Here is a 14,560-nt window from a genome sequence, read left to right on the forward strand (position 1 = left end):
GGACTTCTGGCCTAGGTCCCATCAACACCGCCAGGCAGAGCTGGGTGCCATTCATCCCTGCTATGGCTTTTGCTCTTCCACAGGTACACTACTAATCTGACATTCTGCACTATGCGCTGCCCTTCTCCCCACCTCAAGCTCCAACCCTGCGCTTTAGGTTTTTTCTTGGTACTACTGAGGAAAGCTTGTTCCTTTTGGCAACTCTTTTTGACAGTGTCTCCCAGAGGTTTAAGGGCCAGTTGAGCTTCATCCTCTTCCCCCAATTCCTTGCCATGTGTAAATAATACAAGACAGATCGATGCCTGTTTGGGGAGGGACGATTTAGAGAAAAATAAAATGTTGGAAATGAAGGCTTAAAAGTCTTTGCCTTTTTATGTTTATTTAATTGAACCTCCACCTGAGTAATACAACAGCATGGTTTTTATTTATTCCATCAGAGGAAACCGATCTGAACCCTAACAGATCATGGGGAAATGGTGGGCACTCATGAGACGCTTCTGTGTTCTCTGACTTTAGAGTTGCTCTTGCCTCTTCCAAGCAGCTGGCAAACAAAACCTGGCTTTGTCCTCTCATTCTTCACCCTGGCATGTATTTATAACCTACCAGGTCTGTGGGCACAAGCTTATGGGGCAAGCACAGTCTGTTGACGGTGGCAACCACGCTCCAGAACCAACTTAAACCCAATTTTGCTCCTTCAGGGGCCTGGGCTCTGTGCTTGACCCAAAGGGGCCCCACTGCTGTGGGTCAAGGATGCTAGGATTGAACTCGCATCAGGGCCCCTGGGACCCCACTTTACCTTGCAACCCTGGAGGAGGAGAATTGGGGGTTTACCCCTACGCAGGGCCTACTTTGCCACTGTTGCCCCAAAGAAAAAATGGGAAACCATGCTACTGCACAAGGGAGCCCCTCCCTTTGACTCTGGCCTCTCTTCCGCTGCCTCTTTCCAAGGTTTGGGCAGCCATGCAAAGCCCAGGCAAACGAAAGGGTGCCTCTCTGCTCACTGACCAAGGAGGGGGTCACTCATTCAGCTCGGCCCAACGCACATTGACAAAGGTCCTGCTCTCCATCTTGTCGATGTACAAGACGCCCTGGAGGTGGTCCATTTCGTGCTGGACAACACGTGCTGCCCATCCGCTCGCCTGCCAGGTGGTCTCCTCCCCAGCTTCATTCAGGCCTAGTTGGGAGACAGAGGTACTTGAGTGAGAACCTGAACTGCAATATTCAAAGGTATAGCCGTGTTAGTCTGTAAAATCTGTACAGAAAAAGATCTTGTAGCACCTTTGAGACTCAGTGAAAGAAAGAAGTTGGCAGCAGGAGCTTTCCTAGGCTTCAGTCTACTTCCTCAGTTGAAAAGCATCTGAGGAAGTAGACTGATGTGTACAAAAGCTCCTGCTGCCAACTTCCTTCTTTCAGTGAACCTCAAAAGTGCTACAGGATCTCTACATCAGTGGTCTCCAGACTTTGCCTCAGCCATGTTGTCCAATAGTCTGGAATCCTGGGAGCTGAAATCCAAAATCCCTTAAGGATCACAGTTTGGGGATCAGCTGCTCTACATACTGATCCTACCCTTGTCTCCCTCCTTCTCTTGCTCCTACTTCCCTGCTCCCCAGGAGGCAAATGCCCACTTACCTACCTGTAACCTGGACCGCCAGGAATCTCGGGACACAAGCAGAGAAGCCATTGATGCTGCGACAGCCCTCCGGGTGGGAGACCACCTGGGAGTCGAGGACCCTCATTGTCGGGTTGACGAAAACGCGCAGAGGGAAGGGGGCCATTTGCCGGGCCTGGCGCACGGCCGGAGAGTGTTCTTGCAGCAGGCTCTCTGGATACTCGGCCACAAAGACCCGGAGAGGGAGGCCCACCTGAGGGGCGCTGAGGGCCACGCACCGCTCCCTCCGCATCACGCACACAAGCGTCCGGATGAGGGCCTGCACCTCTTTGCTGGCGATCTGCGAAGGCTCCACAGTAGCAGCCAAGGAGCGCAGGATGGGGTCCCCTACTTGGCAGACGTGGCTGAAGGGCGGGAGGGGCGGCTTCAGGACTTTGCGGCGCAGGAACTGCCAGTAGCTGCGCTGCTTCTCCGCTTGAGAGGAGGCGGCACGGCCGCAGGGTCCCAGGAGGAGAGGGCCGGCCGACGGGAGCAGAAGGGCCCCGGTCAGCCCTCGGAGCAGGCTGGGCTTCATCAGCCAGGAGGCCTCCATCATGGCTTCCTCCACCTGCAGAGAAGGGAACAGAAATAGGGCACACTATGACACTGTCAGATGACAAGTAAGGGACTGAATATCTTACCATAATACCACAATAATACCATATATATACCATAAAATCATACTCTCTCTCTCTCTCTCTCTATATATATATATATATATATATATACCATATATTATATATGTGTGTGCATGCGAACACACAAACACATATATAAAATATTACATGGTATATGTATGTGAGAGAGAGAGAGAGAATGATTTTATGGTGCGTGCGTGCGTGTGTGTGTGTATATATATATAACACCATATAGTAGTAATAAATTTTATTTATAGCCCACCTCTCCCAAAAGGATCGAGGAGGGATACAACAATAAAATACATCAACAACATATACAATACATACATAAATTAAAAAATTACAGGCCAAAATAAAGCTGCTTTGGGTCACTTTGGCAGTGTGCTCTTTAAATGCTGCATGCATCCTAAGAGGCCAGAAGCCACACCAAAGCCATGCTTCAGCCCTAAAGGACTGCAGCATAGCTTTGGCGCGGCTTCTGGACTCTTAGGATGCATGCAGCATTTAAACAGCACACCTCCAAAGTGACCCAAAGCAGTTTTATTTTGGCTTGTCTGTATGGGCCCTACATAATGCACTTATTCCCCTATTATAAAACTAAACAACAGCACTATAAAATGCAGGTTAAAATTATATAGATATAGATATATAGATATGTACCACCATATAATATATAATACCATACCATTATACGTATTCTAACAAAGAAGGTAAACCTAAATATTCTGGCCCCATGTGTCACAAAATCACAATTCCCAGGGTTGTGTGCTGGAGGGAGTAACTTTTGGGAACTACAACTCCCAGAATCCTCCAGATGGGGATTCTGGGAGCTGTCATTCAGGAGCAATGCACCATTTCCAAACAGCCTATGTTTGCATCCAAACTTTCGTCAGCTGGCCTCCATGGTTCCCTTTGGTCCTCCCAACATCCCTGCGAGGGAGGCAGGCAGGCAGGCAGGCAAGGGTGAGAGCCCTCTGCACAGACAGACCTTTGCAACGTAAATTCTCTTTTGCAGGTAGCCTTCCTTCCCTGCTTACCTTGAAGAAGTTACTTCTTTGGACTACAAAGCCTCAGATTCCAAGAGGCAAAGCCAGTTGCCCTATGCCTGGTGCATGCTGGGAGTTGTAGTCCAGTAAAGTAACTCCCCCAAAGCCCTTCCCTCTGTGTCTTAATCCGTCATTGGAAAAGCCCTTCTTCTTACCTGCCGCTGCTCTTCCCTTGGCAACACGTGGGAGAACCGGAAGGGGCGGGGCATGCCGGGAAATGAAGTCCTGCGGGGCTCGCAATGGAGCAGCGCCCCCTGGCGGCTGGAGGCGGCATTGCAGTTGCCCTTTTGTCCATCCTTCTTGCAAGAGTACCAAGGACCAAAGGTCAAACCTGTGGACTGCGAAGCCCAGAATCCCCTGAGAAGGGCTTGGCCACCCTTCCTGAGCCCTTCAAGGGGCAGCTGACCTTCTTGTTGCCCCAGCAGTCCCTGCATCCGCAAATGGCTCTGCCTGCAGCCCATGGAGGCTGCCTCCCATCCCTCTTTCTGGCCACTTGCAGAAGGGATTGGCAGGCCATTTCCATTCCCCAGACTCCTTCTCCTCCATTCCAGCTTTGTTGCCATCGTAGTACTGTATGTCTTTCGGCCCTTCCCAACGCATGGCTGACCGATCACAGGCTTTGAATTCTAACCCAAGTTCTCCCACATGAACAACCTACATAGGCCTGTCCCTGGATTCTCCGCTCCGAAACATGCATCTGAGGAAGCCGGCTCAAGTCTACTCCCAGCTTCTTTCTTTCAGTGAGTCTCAGAGGTGCTGCAAGATCCCTTTGCAGACTCATTTTCCAGACCAGAGCAGCAATCTCTTGACTTCTATCACAGGGTTTTCTTGGCAAGTTTCGCTGCCATCCTCTGAGGCTGGGAGAGCGTGATTTGTCAAAGGTCGCACAGTGGGTTTCCAGGGGTGAGCCAGGATTCAAACCCTGGTCTCCAGAGTCATAGTCCAACGCTCAAACCACTAGGTCACACTGGCTCCAGCTTTGCTTAATATGTATTCATGCCTGCAGATAGAGTTCTGGAGATGGCTGCAGCTTCCCCCAGCGTTTTAGGACAAATCAGTTTGCCTCCAGAAAGCAAAGGCTGAAACCCCCCTTCAAGCAAATGCAGCATCCCATGCCACCTCTGCAGTTCCAGGGCTTCCTCTGGCCTCAACAAAACTGAGACAGCCATCTCTGCTCAGCGGCGAAAAGAAAGGTTGCCTTCGCAAACGGAGTGCCTTCCGTTCACCCCAACTGTACCTTCCTTCTCTTAATCGCATCCCCCCTGACTCCGCTCTTCAGCCAGCCATCTCAGGGCTTGCCAGCTACTGGGGTGAGACTGGAAGCAGTGCAGAGGGCTGCCAAACAGAAACCTGCCCCTGTCCTAAAAAGAGACTTATCCATCCATAAATCACACTTGTGTGAGTCCATTAGGCTTTGTGTTTTTAAGTGCTTCTATTCACTTCACTTAACTGTATTGGTACTATTCAACCAGAAGCCACCTTGAGAAATGTGGGGGGGGAAAGGGGACCATGTGCCGATAGGTACATGAGAAAGAGTAGCAAGAATCAGGAGGGAAGATTATGCCCTGGTTCCTTGTACGATGCAGCAAGAACCACAGCCATGAACCAAAACGCAAGTCAGATTTATTCAGAACCTGATCCACCTTCACCAACCATTCCTTCCACCCCAACCCCAACCCCAGGCCCAGCTTCTTCTCAAACTCTGCAAACCAGCCCTTCTACTGTCCTTGCCTGTGCAAAAAAGGCCCAAGCCAGGACCCGGGAGCCAAAGCCTCAGATTGAGCACACACAAGTGCTGACTTCTGATGCCAGGCCGGCTGAGCATTTAGGCCCCAACAGGAGATGCCCTTTGCTACGATGCATCCCCTGAAGGCGTGCTTTTCTCTTCTGCCTCTGAAACTGTAACTCTGGGGTCCGCATCCTGCTTTGATTCAGGGAGGGCCAAGTTCAGGGGAAGCGGTGGGATCTCTTGGGGCAGCGTCTGCTCCTCAGCCAGAGGAAGAACAGTCTCTTTCTCAGGCAGGACGGGGGAAAGTAGTTCTTGGACCGAACACTCGTCCACACAGCCCAGGTTCCCGTACTTGTGGAGGTGAGTAGGAGGAACCCCTAGTAAAGAGAAGAAGAAGAAAAGAGTGAGAGGATGTCAAAATCTTAGGTTATCAAGATCCAGAAATAGTTTTCAAAGAGAGAAACAGGTCAATCTGTTTCAGCCTAAAATGGAAAAGGAGGGGAGAATGAAGGAACCAAACAATACCTTTGGGGCTGGTTTATTTTAGCTTGAACTTTCATGGATATCTGCCTAGTTCACCTGAGGGAAGTGGGTCAATATCCATACAACCTAATGCTAAAATAAACCAGTCTCAATAGTGCTACTTGACTTTTGCCCCTATTCCATTTGAAGATCCAGAGATGATCTCTCAAAAGCCCCTACTCTTCCCACACATCTCTGTGGGCTGAGGCTTAACTACTCCCTGCCTTCTTGCCGCACCTACAGCCACAGAACTCCCATGGAAGCAAACAGGTCCTTACCCAGTGTCTTTGCAAGTTGGGCGGCCGGGAAGAGGAGCAGGAGGCAGCGGTTGAGGTAGGGCACCAGGTCTTCCAGGAACGCCGTGCAGAACTGAATGAAAAGCTCTTGTTCTCGGCTGCTGAAAGCCATGGCCTCAGCCCGATGGAAAGTCAGAATAACCTTTGTTACCTGCAAAGAGGGGAAAGAAAGAGAGAGATGGGAATCCCCTTGGCTAACACATCCGGTGAGGGACAGGGGCTGCACAGTTCCACCAGGGATCCAAGCTGACAAAATTCAGCCATGAATTCAAAAGCACAGCTGGATGTGTCACTATGGCAGGAGGCAAGGGAAAAGCCACAGACTTAGGGGGCAATTGTCTGTGATTGGGGACAGCCCCTCTCCCTGGGGCTGTTCTCACACACACATCCTTTCACACAGACCTCTTCAATTCCTGTTTCTTGAAAATGTCCTCTCCTGGCATAAAAGGACCTAGGGAGACCCCAAAATGTGGCAGAGATATTCCTCAAACCCACCAGGTGGCATTTAGGGCCATACAGAGGCATTTCCCCCCAAAACAATTTGTTTGACCCCTGGAAAACCCTGGGGGGGGTCACATGTAGCCTGTGGGCCTCCCTTTGCCCACCTCTGCTCCTTGGAATAAAAAAGGTAGCAGGTAAATCCAAAGAGCCCTGCCTGATGTCAGAAGCTGTATATGCATTATCCTACTTGAGAGTATGTATTTTCCCTGGAAAATGATTAACCTTCCATTTTGAAGCCAAGCCCTCCCTTCAGTCCATCTGCCTTGGTCCAGGCCTCGGAGGTTGAGAGGAACTGCTGGACCTCTTACCCTTTCCCTCCACCACTCCCTTCTCCTTCTGTGTCATGTCTTTTTAGATTGTAAGCCTGAGGGCAGGGAACCATCTAACTAAAAGGATTGCATGTACAGCGCTGTGTAAATTTACAGCGCTTCATAAATAAAGGTTAATAATAAAATAATAAATCCAATATAGTAGCAAACATATCCAGTTGATTAATATTTGCTATATATATATAATCTTTGTCTATGTTCACAATATATGTAGATCTAGTTTGTAGCTCTGCCTTGGGTTTTGGGGGGGGGGGGTGGGGTGTGTTGAGGTAAGGTTGAATGTTATAGGCAAAATTTAAGCTTTAGTTGAGGCCAGTTGGAGGGTTGGTATGTGAAACAGATAACGGTGTGAGAAAGCTCTGGTTTCTTAAGGTTGAGGTGCTAAGTTACCCTGGTGACCTAGCAGAGGGGTGTGAATTGTTGGAACCATCTGGGAAGGAAGGAAAAAAGGCTGGGGGCTGGTTGCTGGTTTAAAGTGAGGTTTGCCTTTGTGCTCTTTAGATTCTGCAAAAAAGTGTTTGAGGATACTTCTGCAGTGCTCTTACAATAAACTTTCTTGTTTTGACAATAAGTTGTTTTGTGGATCATTGAACAGAGGATTCCAAATCTCACACCTGATAGCATCATGCTAAAAACCTGCTGTTAGCCCCTACCATTTTGCATTTTGTGAGTAAAAGATCAGAAATGTCCCCACCCCAACCTCACTTCCAGCCTTTCTAAAGAAAAGGAAAACCTCACCTGGGCAAGTGCATCCTCCAAGGCAGAAGCCACATCCGGAGCAAGAGCCACAGGGCAACAGAGGCGCAAGTCGTTGAAGGCCACCAGGATATTGTTGAGGAAGCAGGCAAGTGGTGGGAAATCCAGGAGCCCCATTGGGGGTTGAAGGGCACCTGACTGGGCTGAAGCCCCCACAGAAGACACGGGGATAGTGCTGCCCAGGAGTGCAGGGGCAGAGATCAGCGTGTAGGAATTCATCTCCTCCTCGAATTTGCTGACAGCTTCCTGCATGGCTTTTTGGAAGGTGAGCATCGCCACTCGCTGGAAGATTGGGACCAGCTGGCCCCGGAAGTCCGCACCCACCCGGCTGAAGGAGAGGCCGAAGTACATGCACTGGCCCAGCAGAGAGTCCAGGCGGCCGCCCACCCCACGCTGCAGGTCGTGCTCCAGCACCAGCAGGAACTGCGAGACTTTCTGAAGGACCCAGCCATGGAAGATGGCACTTTCGTTGAGGGTCTCCTGCCCAGGAGTGGGCACCAGCGGCTCCTCGTCAGCAAAGATGGCCCGGTACTGCGTGACGATGTCAAAGAGGTGGACGCGGCAGGCCTCAATGGTCTTGGTGACGTGAACGTAGGGGTCTTCGTCAGGGATGGCAGCCAGGATGGAGCGCAGCCAGATGTCCCGGGCCTGGAGGAAGGTGATGCGCAGCTCTGCTTCAGTGAAGACATCCATGCAGCGCAGGTAACCGATGACACGCAAGCAGGCAGGCAGCGGGATGTTGGTGCGCAGCTGCTGGATCAGCTGAGTCAGCATGAGCTGGGTGGACTGGCGCACCTCTGCCACGATGCCCTGGGAGGGAGAAGACAGAGGGAGAGACCAAATTAAATTCCTCTTACTCCAGATAACAGGTTCTAGAGGAGTTTTTGCTCTAAAATCAAACCATCCCCATTTATGAAACTTACATATAATCATAGAGTTGGAAGAAAACCCAAGAGTCATCCAGTCCAACCCCCTTCTTCTGCCATGCAGGAACTCACAATTAAGGCACCCCTGACAGACGGCCACCCAGCCTCTGTTTAAAAGCCTCCAGAGAAGGAGGACTTTGTAACAGATGGAAGCATTGAGCTGAGTCTGTACATTTCCCACATTGTTCTTTTGCTTTTTTTAAAAAAAAAATTGATTAAATGGATTTTCATAGAGGAAATCCACAAAGGAAAAAAGGATACCATGGACTGCCAAAAACCCAGCAGGTATATCTGAGAGGATATCAAGGCTGAGCTATCCCAAGAAGCCCAAATCCTTGAACTGAGGCTGTCATATGTTGGGCATAGTGTGTGACACAGTAACTCAAAGGAAAAGAGGACGCTTCTTAGAAAAACGGAAGGCAGTTAGAAATGAGGAAGACCATGTTAAGGTGGATTCTCAATCAAGGGAACCAGGGCTGCTGAGTTTGCAAGGCCTGAGGAGACCAGTTGATATCAGAGTGATTTGAAGTTCTCTCACTAATGAGTTCTCCCTAAATCAAAGTGATTAGGTGGCAATTAACAACCACAATTGAATGTAGCATTCAACTGAAGTGGGCTAGCTGAAACAATGGGACCAAGCCAAAGAGACAACTGTGACATCACAACAAGCCCTGGAAAACAAGCATAAAGACAACACAGGCAGTCTTGACAGAACTTTTTTGGGGTCCTCCCTTCCTGTCCTAAGTCAAAGTAACCATTACAAGCAGGACTGGGATTGACTGCAAAGCTCAGCTGAGGTGGAAACACTGGGACCAAGCCAAAGAGACAATTGCTGTGTGGCAGCAGACCCTGGAAATAACAATGGTCAAGACAACTGAGCCACTCTTGACGGATCCTTTTGCAAGGCGGAGCTGCAGCCACCTGGATGACGGAGATGGCGGCGTGCTTCTTCTCCAACCGGCGGACATAGGAGACCAGCTCCAGGGCCTCCTCATAGTAGCTGTTGCGGACGCAGGTGTCCATCAGCTGTGGGATCTCCAGGATCTCCAGGATCTCCGTGTGGCGGTTCAGGGTCAGGTTGTTCATCCGGCGGCTCTGGGCGATCTGCTCCGCGTCGCGCATGAAGTTCCTGCAAAGAGAAGGAAAGGAGGCGGCGAAGGGTGAGCGAGCGAGAAACGTCCGGAAGAGATTCAGAGGAAGATTTCTCCAAAGGTCTGAAGCCCCTGCGCATAAGGGAACTCAAACAGAGAACTCCCAAGCCATAGGCTGAGTGGATGCACAAAGGGCAAATACATGCACCCCTTTTCAGCCACTGGTTACTCTCTCTCTCTCTCTCTCTCTCTCTCTCTATATATATATATATATATATATATGCAAACCCCTCTTGGGGACCATCATCCATTCTCCTCTCAGGACTGTTTTCACTCACTGTCTCAGCTGACATTCCTTATTTGGGGTGAATGAAGGCATTTAGGCACTGCTTAGGGGCCATAAACAAACCTTGGATGCCATGAAGAAGCCAGTTCATCCTCATCTATTTTACTTGGATGCCTGCTAACAGCCGTGGGGCATTTGGGCTCCTTTGCTCTTTTGTCTCCTGGCTGTGAGCAAGGAATGCCCAACATTTCCCTCTTGCAAGTACTGTATTCTGCAATGACTCCCGATGGGCAAGTCCTATCAGTTGAGCCCAATGGGGCTTTTCCAGGGACCCTGGACTCCATCTCCCAGCCTCCCACGCGGCTGAAGGCCCAGATCTCTTAAAGGGCCCGGTTTGGGGACCACTGCCCCAATGTCTCCTCCCTATGGGCAGCGACTGTCAATGCTCCCGACTGGGGCTCTTAAGGGCTTCTGGACTCCATCTGGCCGCGCGGCGGAGGCTTCTGGGAGCTGTAGTCCCTCTCCCTGGGGCCTCACCGGCATTCCTGGGCGAAGGGCGAGAGCCGCGCCAGGAGCCGGTCCAGCCCCTCCTCGACGCCCGCGAAGCCCCTCCGCGTCTGGGCGGTGCACTCCGCCGAGCGGATGAAGGTCTTGTAGTGGGCGAAGGCCAGGCGGCGCGTCTGCTCGCCCAGCTGGGCCTTCTCCTCGGCCAGCCGCCCGGGCTCCCTGCGCAGCGCCTCCAGGCCCAGCCCCGACAAGGCCGACAGGTACGGAGGCACCTCCGCCTCGGAGAGCGGCGAAGCGGGCCAGGAGGAGGCCGCCCTCCCGCGGAAGAGCCACGCCAAAAGGCTCGCCTCCTCCAGGCCGCCTTCCTCCGCCATCGGAGCTTCGACGTGGACCAGGAAGGGATCGCTATGGCAACGCGGGGGACGCTCTGGCCCAAGCAGGAAGACTCTGTGGCCGCTTCCGGGATCCCGCTCTATGGACTTCCGGCAACCGGCCGGAAGGGTGAGTGGCGGCGCTCTCTCCCGAGCGGACGCAGCACTCTATCGTGCCATAGACGCCTCTCTCTCTCTGCCCAGAGCGGCCGGCTTCCGCTTCCGGTCACGCTTTACTCCTTCTTCCACTTCCGCCGGAGCGATGCGGCCGCTGACCGAGGAGGAGACCCGCGCGCTCTTCGAGAAGCTGGCTAGATAGTAAGCTTGTCTGCATCCATACATTGGAGTCAATGCAGTCTGGCGCCGCTTCAGCAGGTCCAGTGCTGTGGCATCCTGGGATCTGTAGTTTCGTGAGCTGTTCGTGCCACTGAGAAGGCTCTGGTGCCGGGAATCAACTCAGGAATTGACTTTGTACTGTGGCATCAGCCTCTGCCACTCAGCAGGCATCTGCGTTGCAGAGTTCATGCAGTTCGACACCAGATCAGCCTTACGGAACGCTGGGAACTGTAGTTCCGTGAGATGTGTCGCCTTTCTCTGCCAGGAACAAACTACAGATCCCAGGATTCCACAGCATCCAACCCTGGCAGTTAAAGTGGGTCCATCTGGGGCAGACGCAGCAGGAAAGGCCCACGGAGCTGCTTCCATAATGTGCTTTTATATCATGTTTCGTCATATATGTGATTATTTCATACATAGGCGCCTTAATTGCTTGGATTCTATGGGAGGCTTTCTCTGCCATCCGCTGCCTGGGTCCCTCTGGGGAGAAAGGCGGCATTAAAGCGAAGCCAAGGAACTCCATCCCTGGAAGGCATCCTCCCTTTGGGTGGATGCAGGAGGAGCTTTTCCATCCTTTGGGGCTATTGCCAGCTTTGCTTCCCAGAGGCAGCAAGCAATGGCCCCAAAGGCCTCTGTCTGGGAAAGGGGCCTCTGCCCATTGGGACGCATGGCCCATTTCGGGGAGGGGCAAGAAGGGACCCTTGTTCTGGGTCTCCTTTGGGGCCTTTTGGGCAGGAAGGGGTGGAAAAGGCTTGGGCTTGGCCAGTCTCCCTCCTTTGCAAACAGTCCCTCTCCTCTGCCTCTCTTTCCGCAGCATCGGGGAGAACATCCAGCTCCTGATCGACCGGCCGGACGGGGCCTACTGCTTCCGCCTCCACAAGGACCGTGTCTATTATCTCAGGTGGGGCCCAGGGGGCGCCTGGCGCCGCTTTATTACCTGCCGTGGCTCAATGCTATGGAATCCTGTTCAGCCTCCACTTTGAGAGAGCGCTCTGGTGCCACAAAGAAATACGAACCCAAGGATTCCGAAGGAGCGCAGGGTTCTTCCCCATAAGAAAGGCCAGGATATACATGAAGGGAAATGTCTGAAATACAAACATTTTGGACTTGTATGTGAAATGTTAGAGATACGCTACAGCTGTCTTCCCAAAATACATCTGCTTCACAAGACCAATAAGATCAATGGCGCGACAAGGAAGTTAGGGAAGGAAGAGGAAAAGATTTTGCTCTATGTGGCTTCAGCTGCAAGAATAGTTATGGCCAGAGAATGGAGAAAGGAAGACGTGCCTAAAATAGAGGAATGGTTATGGAAAGGACTTGAGGTGAAAACTCTAGATATTTTAACAGAGAGACCGAGAAAATGTAAATTAAAGGGAGCAGAAGAGGCATGGGACCCAATAATGAAGTACTGTGAGAAGAATACAGGCCTTGCTCCCGATTGGAAAGCAACAAAGGCTTCTCATAGGGCTGGACTTGTACAAGTAGGATTTGGGTCCAGATGTTATACTTCAGACAAGAGCTGAATAGATTGATTGCCACATCTCACCTAATCTTTTTGTTTTGGCTGGATGAGAATCTTTATATACATATACATACTGTACATACATTAGAATCTATGTGGCCAAAATAAAGGCTTTGTTTTTTGCAGGAGCAGTTGAGGATGTTCACCAGCCCCCCCCCCCCCAGATTTATATTAAGGTTTCTTCTCTGCCTTGTCACCCCGATTTGCGTATTTCTGGTCATGTCTGTATTATAATTATCCTGGGAAGTTCTGGTTTATCTGTCCTCCTAATACTGTTATCCCTTGTCCAAAAAGGCAAAATGGCCGCGACAAGCATTGCCCACTTAGCAGTTTCTCCTGACTCTTAGGGTATAGATTTAAGACTATTCAGGTGCTTCAGGAAAACTACACTTCAAATCTGTTCCTGAAGTTGCAGTAAAGGCTGTCTCTTTTCCCCCCATTTCTTTTAGTGAGAGGATCTTGAAGCTTGCTACAAACATCCCCCGCGAGAGCCTAGTTTCCTTGGGCACCTGCTTTGGAAAGTTTACCAAGACCCAGAAGTTTCGTCTCCACATAACTGCCCTGGATTATCTTGCCCCTTATGCCAAGGTAAAGGCAGCACAAGGATTAAGTTCCATTTCACCCTTTTCTCCTCATTCCCCTCACCTAGACCATTGTATTCTGCTTTGTGGATGTGAGGGGAAAGTGTTTTGTCCAGTTCTCCATGGATGTGTTTGCTTGACATCAGGGGCTTTGAATGAAGACTTTCGGGGTTTGGGCTGGATGGCTCTTGCGGTTTCTTCCATCTCCACGATTCTAATATGAGGAGATTAACAAGAATGCCAAAAGAGCGCTGCACTTTTCATTGCTGGGTGGTTTGCTACTTCTTTAGAAGTGAACATGTGTGCCAATGAAGAGAGAAATGTAGATAGCCTTGGATTAAATTTTATAAGAGCAAACTAACACCAAATCCATCTTGTGATACTTTCAGTGATGATGAAAGTATCGCCACATGGTGGATTTTATTTTAACGACCAACACAGCTATCTAACCGTACATCTTCACATGAGCAAGGAACTCATTCCCGCAGACAGAGTTTGTTGCATTGTTTGTTGCTTTTCTCTCTCTCATGCAGTACAAAGTGTGGGTGAAGCCTGGCGCGGAACAATCCTTCCTTTATGGAAACCACATCCTGAAATCTGGCCTGGGGCGCATCACAGAGAGCACAGCCCAGTACCAAGGAGTGGTGGTCTATTCCATGGCTGACGTCCCTCTGGTGAGTGGCATTGAGAGGCCAGGAGGAAGGTGGGCTGCAGGGGGCTTCTGAGGGCACTCCGTAAACAAAGGTCTTACTCTTGCTCCCTTGGACTTTCCCCAGGGCTTTGGGGTGGCGGCCAAGTCAACCCAAGAGTGCCGGAAAATGGACCCCATGGCAATTGTAGTGTTTCACCAAGCGGATATCGGGGAGTACATAAGGCACGAAGAGACGCTGACTTAAACAAAGAGGAGCAGAGGACCCCAAAGACTTCTTGCTGCATGAAAGAATAACCTATTTTGGACTTTCTGTCACCTTTTCTATATGGACTGGATGGACTGGCTGTGAGCAATGGAGAAATAGCCAGCAAAGCTGCCTGTTTTGGAATGGATCAACCACAGTGACTGCAACTGTGCTTGCTGTGGGTGAACTAGGAAACTTTGGGATGTAACCACAGGCCTATGACCTCTGAGAAATTTTAACTCTGTCCCAGTAAAGCTGTCAGATTCTATGCCTTTGATTGTCTCCTTTGTGGTGTTCTGGGTGCATGCAGCCGCTTCCATATTCCTCAGCTGTTTAGGGAACCAGAGCGTTGCCACAACGAAGAAGCAGTTAGAGCTTCTCTTCCCTCTTAGCAAGGTGTTTTAGCATAGAAGTTGTTACTGCCACTAGCTAAGCCTCAGAAGGCTCATTCCTACCTTTTAGAAGGGAAGAAGAAGGCCTATGCAAAACCTAGGGAACTATCAAGCATTGGGATCATATGGGAGGTAGTCAGTGGGAGAAGCCCGGAGAGCTAAATTTAGCCCCAAAGATAAAGAGTGT

At 50.7% G+C, this 14,560-nt stretch overlaps 2 protein-coding genes across 3 annotated transcripts; one reads left to right on the plus strand and one right to left on the minus strand.

The window, feature by feature from the left end:
• Positions 1–353: 353 nt before the first annotated feature.
• On the minus strand, positions 354–10,793 carry COG8 (component of oligomeric golgi complex 8). Of its 2 annotated transcripts, XM_042480656.1 has the most exons (7): positions 10,306–10,714; positions 9,313–9,520; positions 7,448–8,275; positions 5,862–6,030; positions 5,291–5,438; positions 2,010–2,041; positions 354–1,174 (listed from the first exon to the last, which is right to left on the minus strand). In XM_042480656.1, the coding sequence occupies exons 1-7, from the start codon at positions 10,647–10,649 to the stop codon at positions 1,017–1,019; spliced, it is 1,887 nt and encodes a 628-aa protein (XP_042336590.1). In that variant the 5' UTR covers positions 10,650–10,714; the 3' UTR covers positions 354–1,016. The 2 variants fall into 2 exon arrangements, with proteins under 2 accessions (XP_042336590.1, XP_042336589.1); XM_042480655.1 differs by lacking the exons at positions 354–1,174; positions 2,010–2,041 and having other exon boundaries at positions 4,939–5,438; positions 10,306–10,793.
• A 22-nt stretch (positions 10,794–10,815) lies between these two features.
• NIP7 (nucleolar pre-rRNA processing protein NIP7) lies at positions 10,816–14,249 on the plus strand. Its single transcript, XM_042480658.1, has 5 exons — positions 10,816–10,964; positions 11,797–11,883; positions 12,954–13,092; positions 13,619–13,759; positions 13,862–14,249. Exons 1-5 carry the CDS (start codon positions 10,909–10,911, stop codon positions 13,979–13,981), a joined length of 543 nt encoding a protein of 180 aa, XP_042336592.1. The 5' UTR covers positions 10,816–10,908; the 3' UTR covers positions 13,982–14,249.
• Positions 14,250–14,560: the final 311 nt, after the last annotated feature.

The sequence above is a fragment of the Sceloporus undulatus genome, chromosome 8 (genome assembly GCF_019175285.1).
Source record: "Sceloporus undulatus isolate JIND9_A2432 ecotype Alabama chromosome 8, SceUnd_v1.1, whole genome shotgun sequence".
Taxonomy (NCBI): Eukaryota; Metazoa; Chordata; class Lepidosauria; order Squamata; family Phrynosomatidae; genus Sceloporus; species Sceloporus undulatus.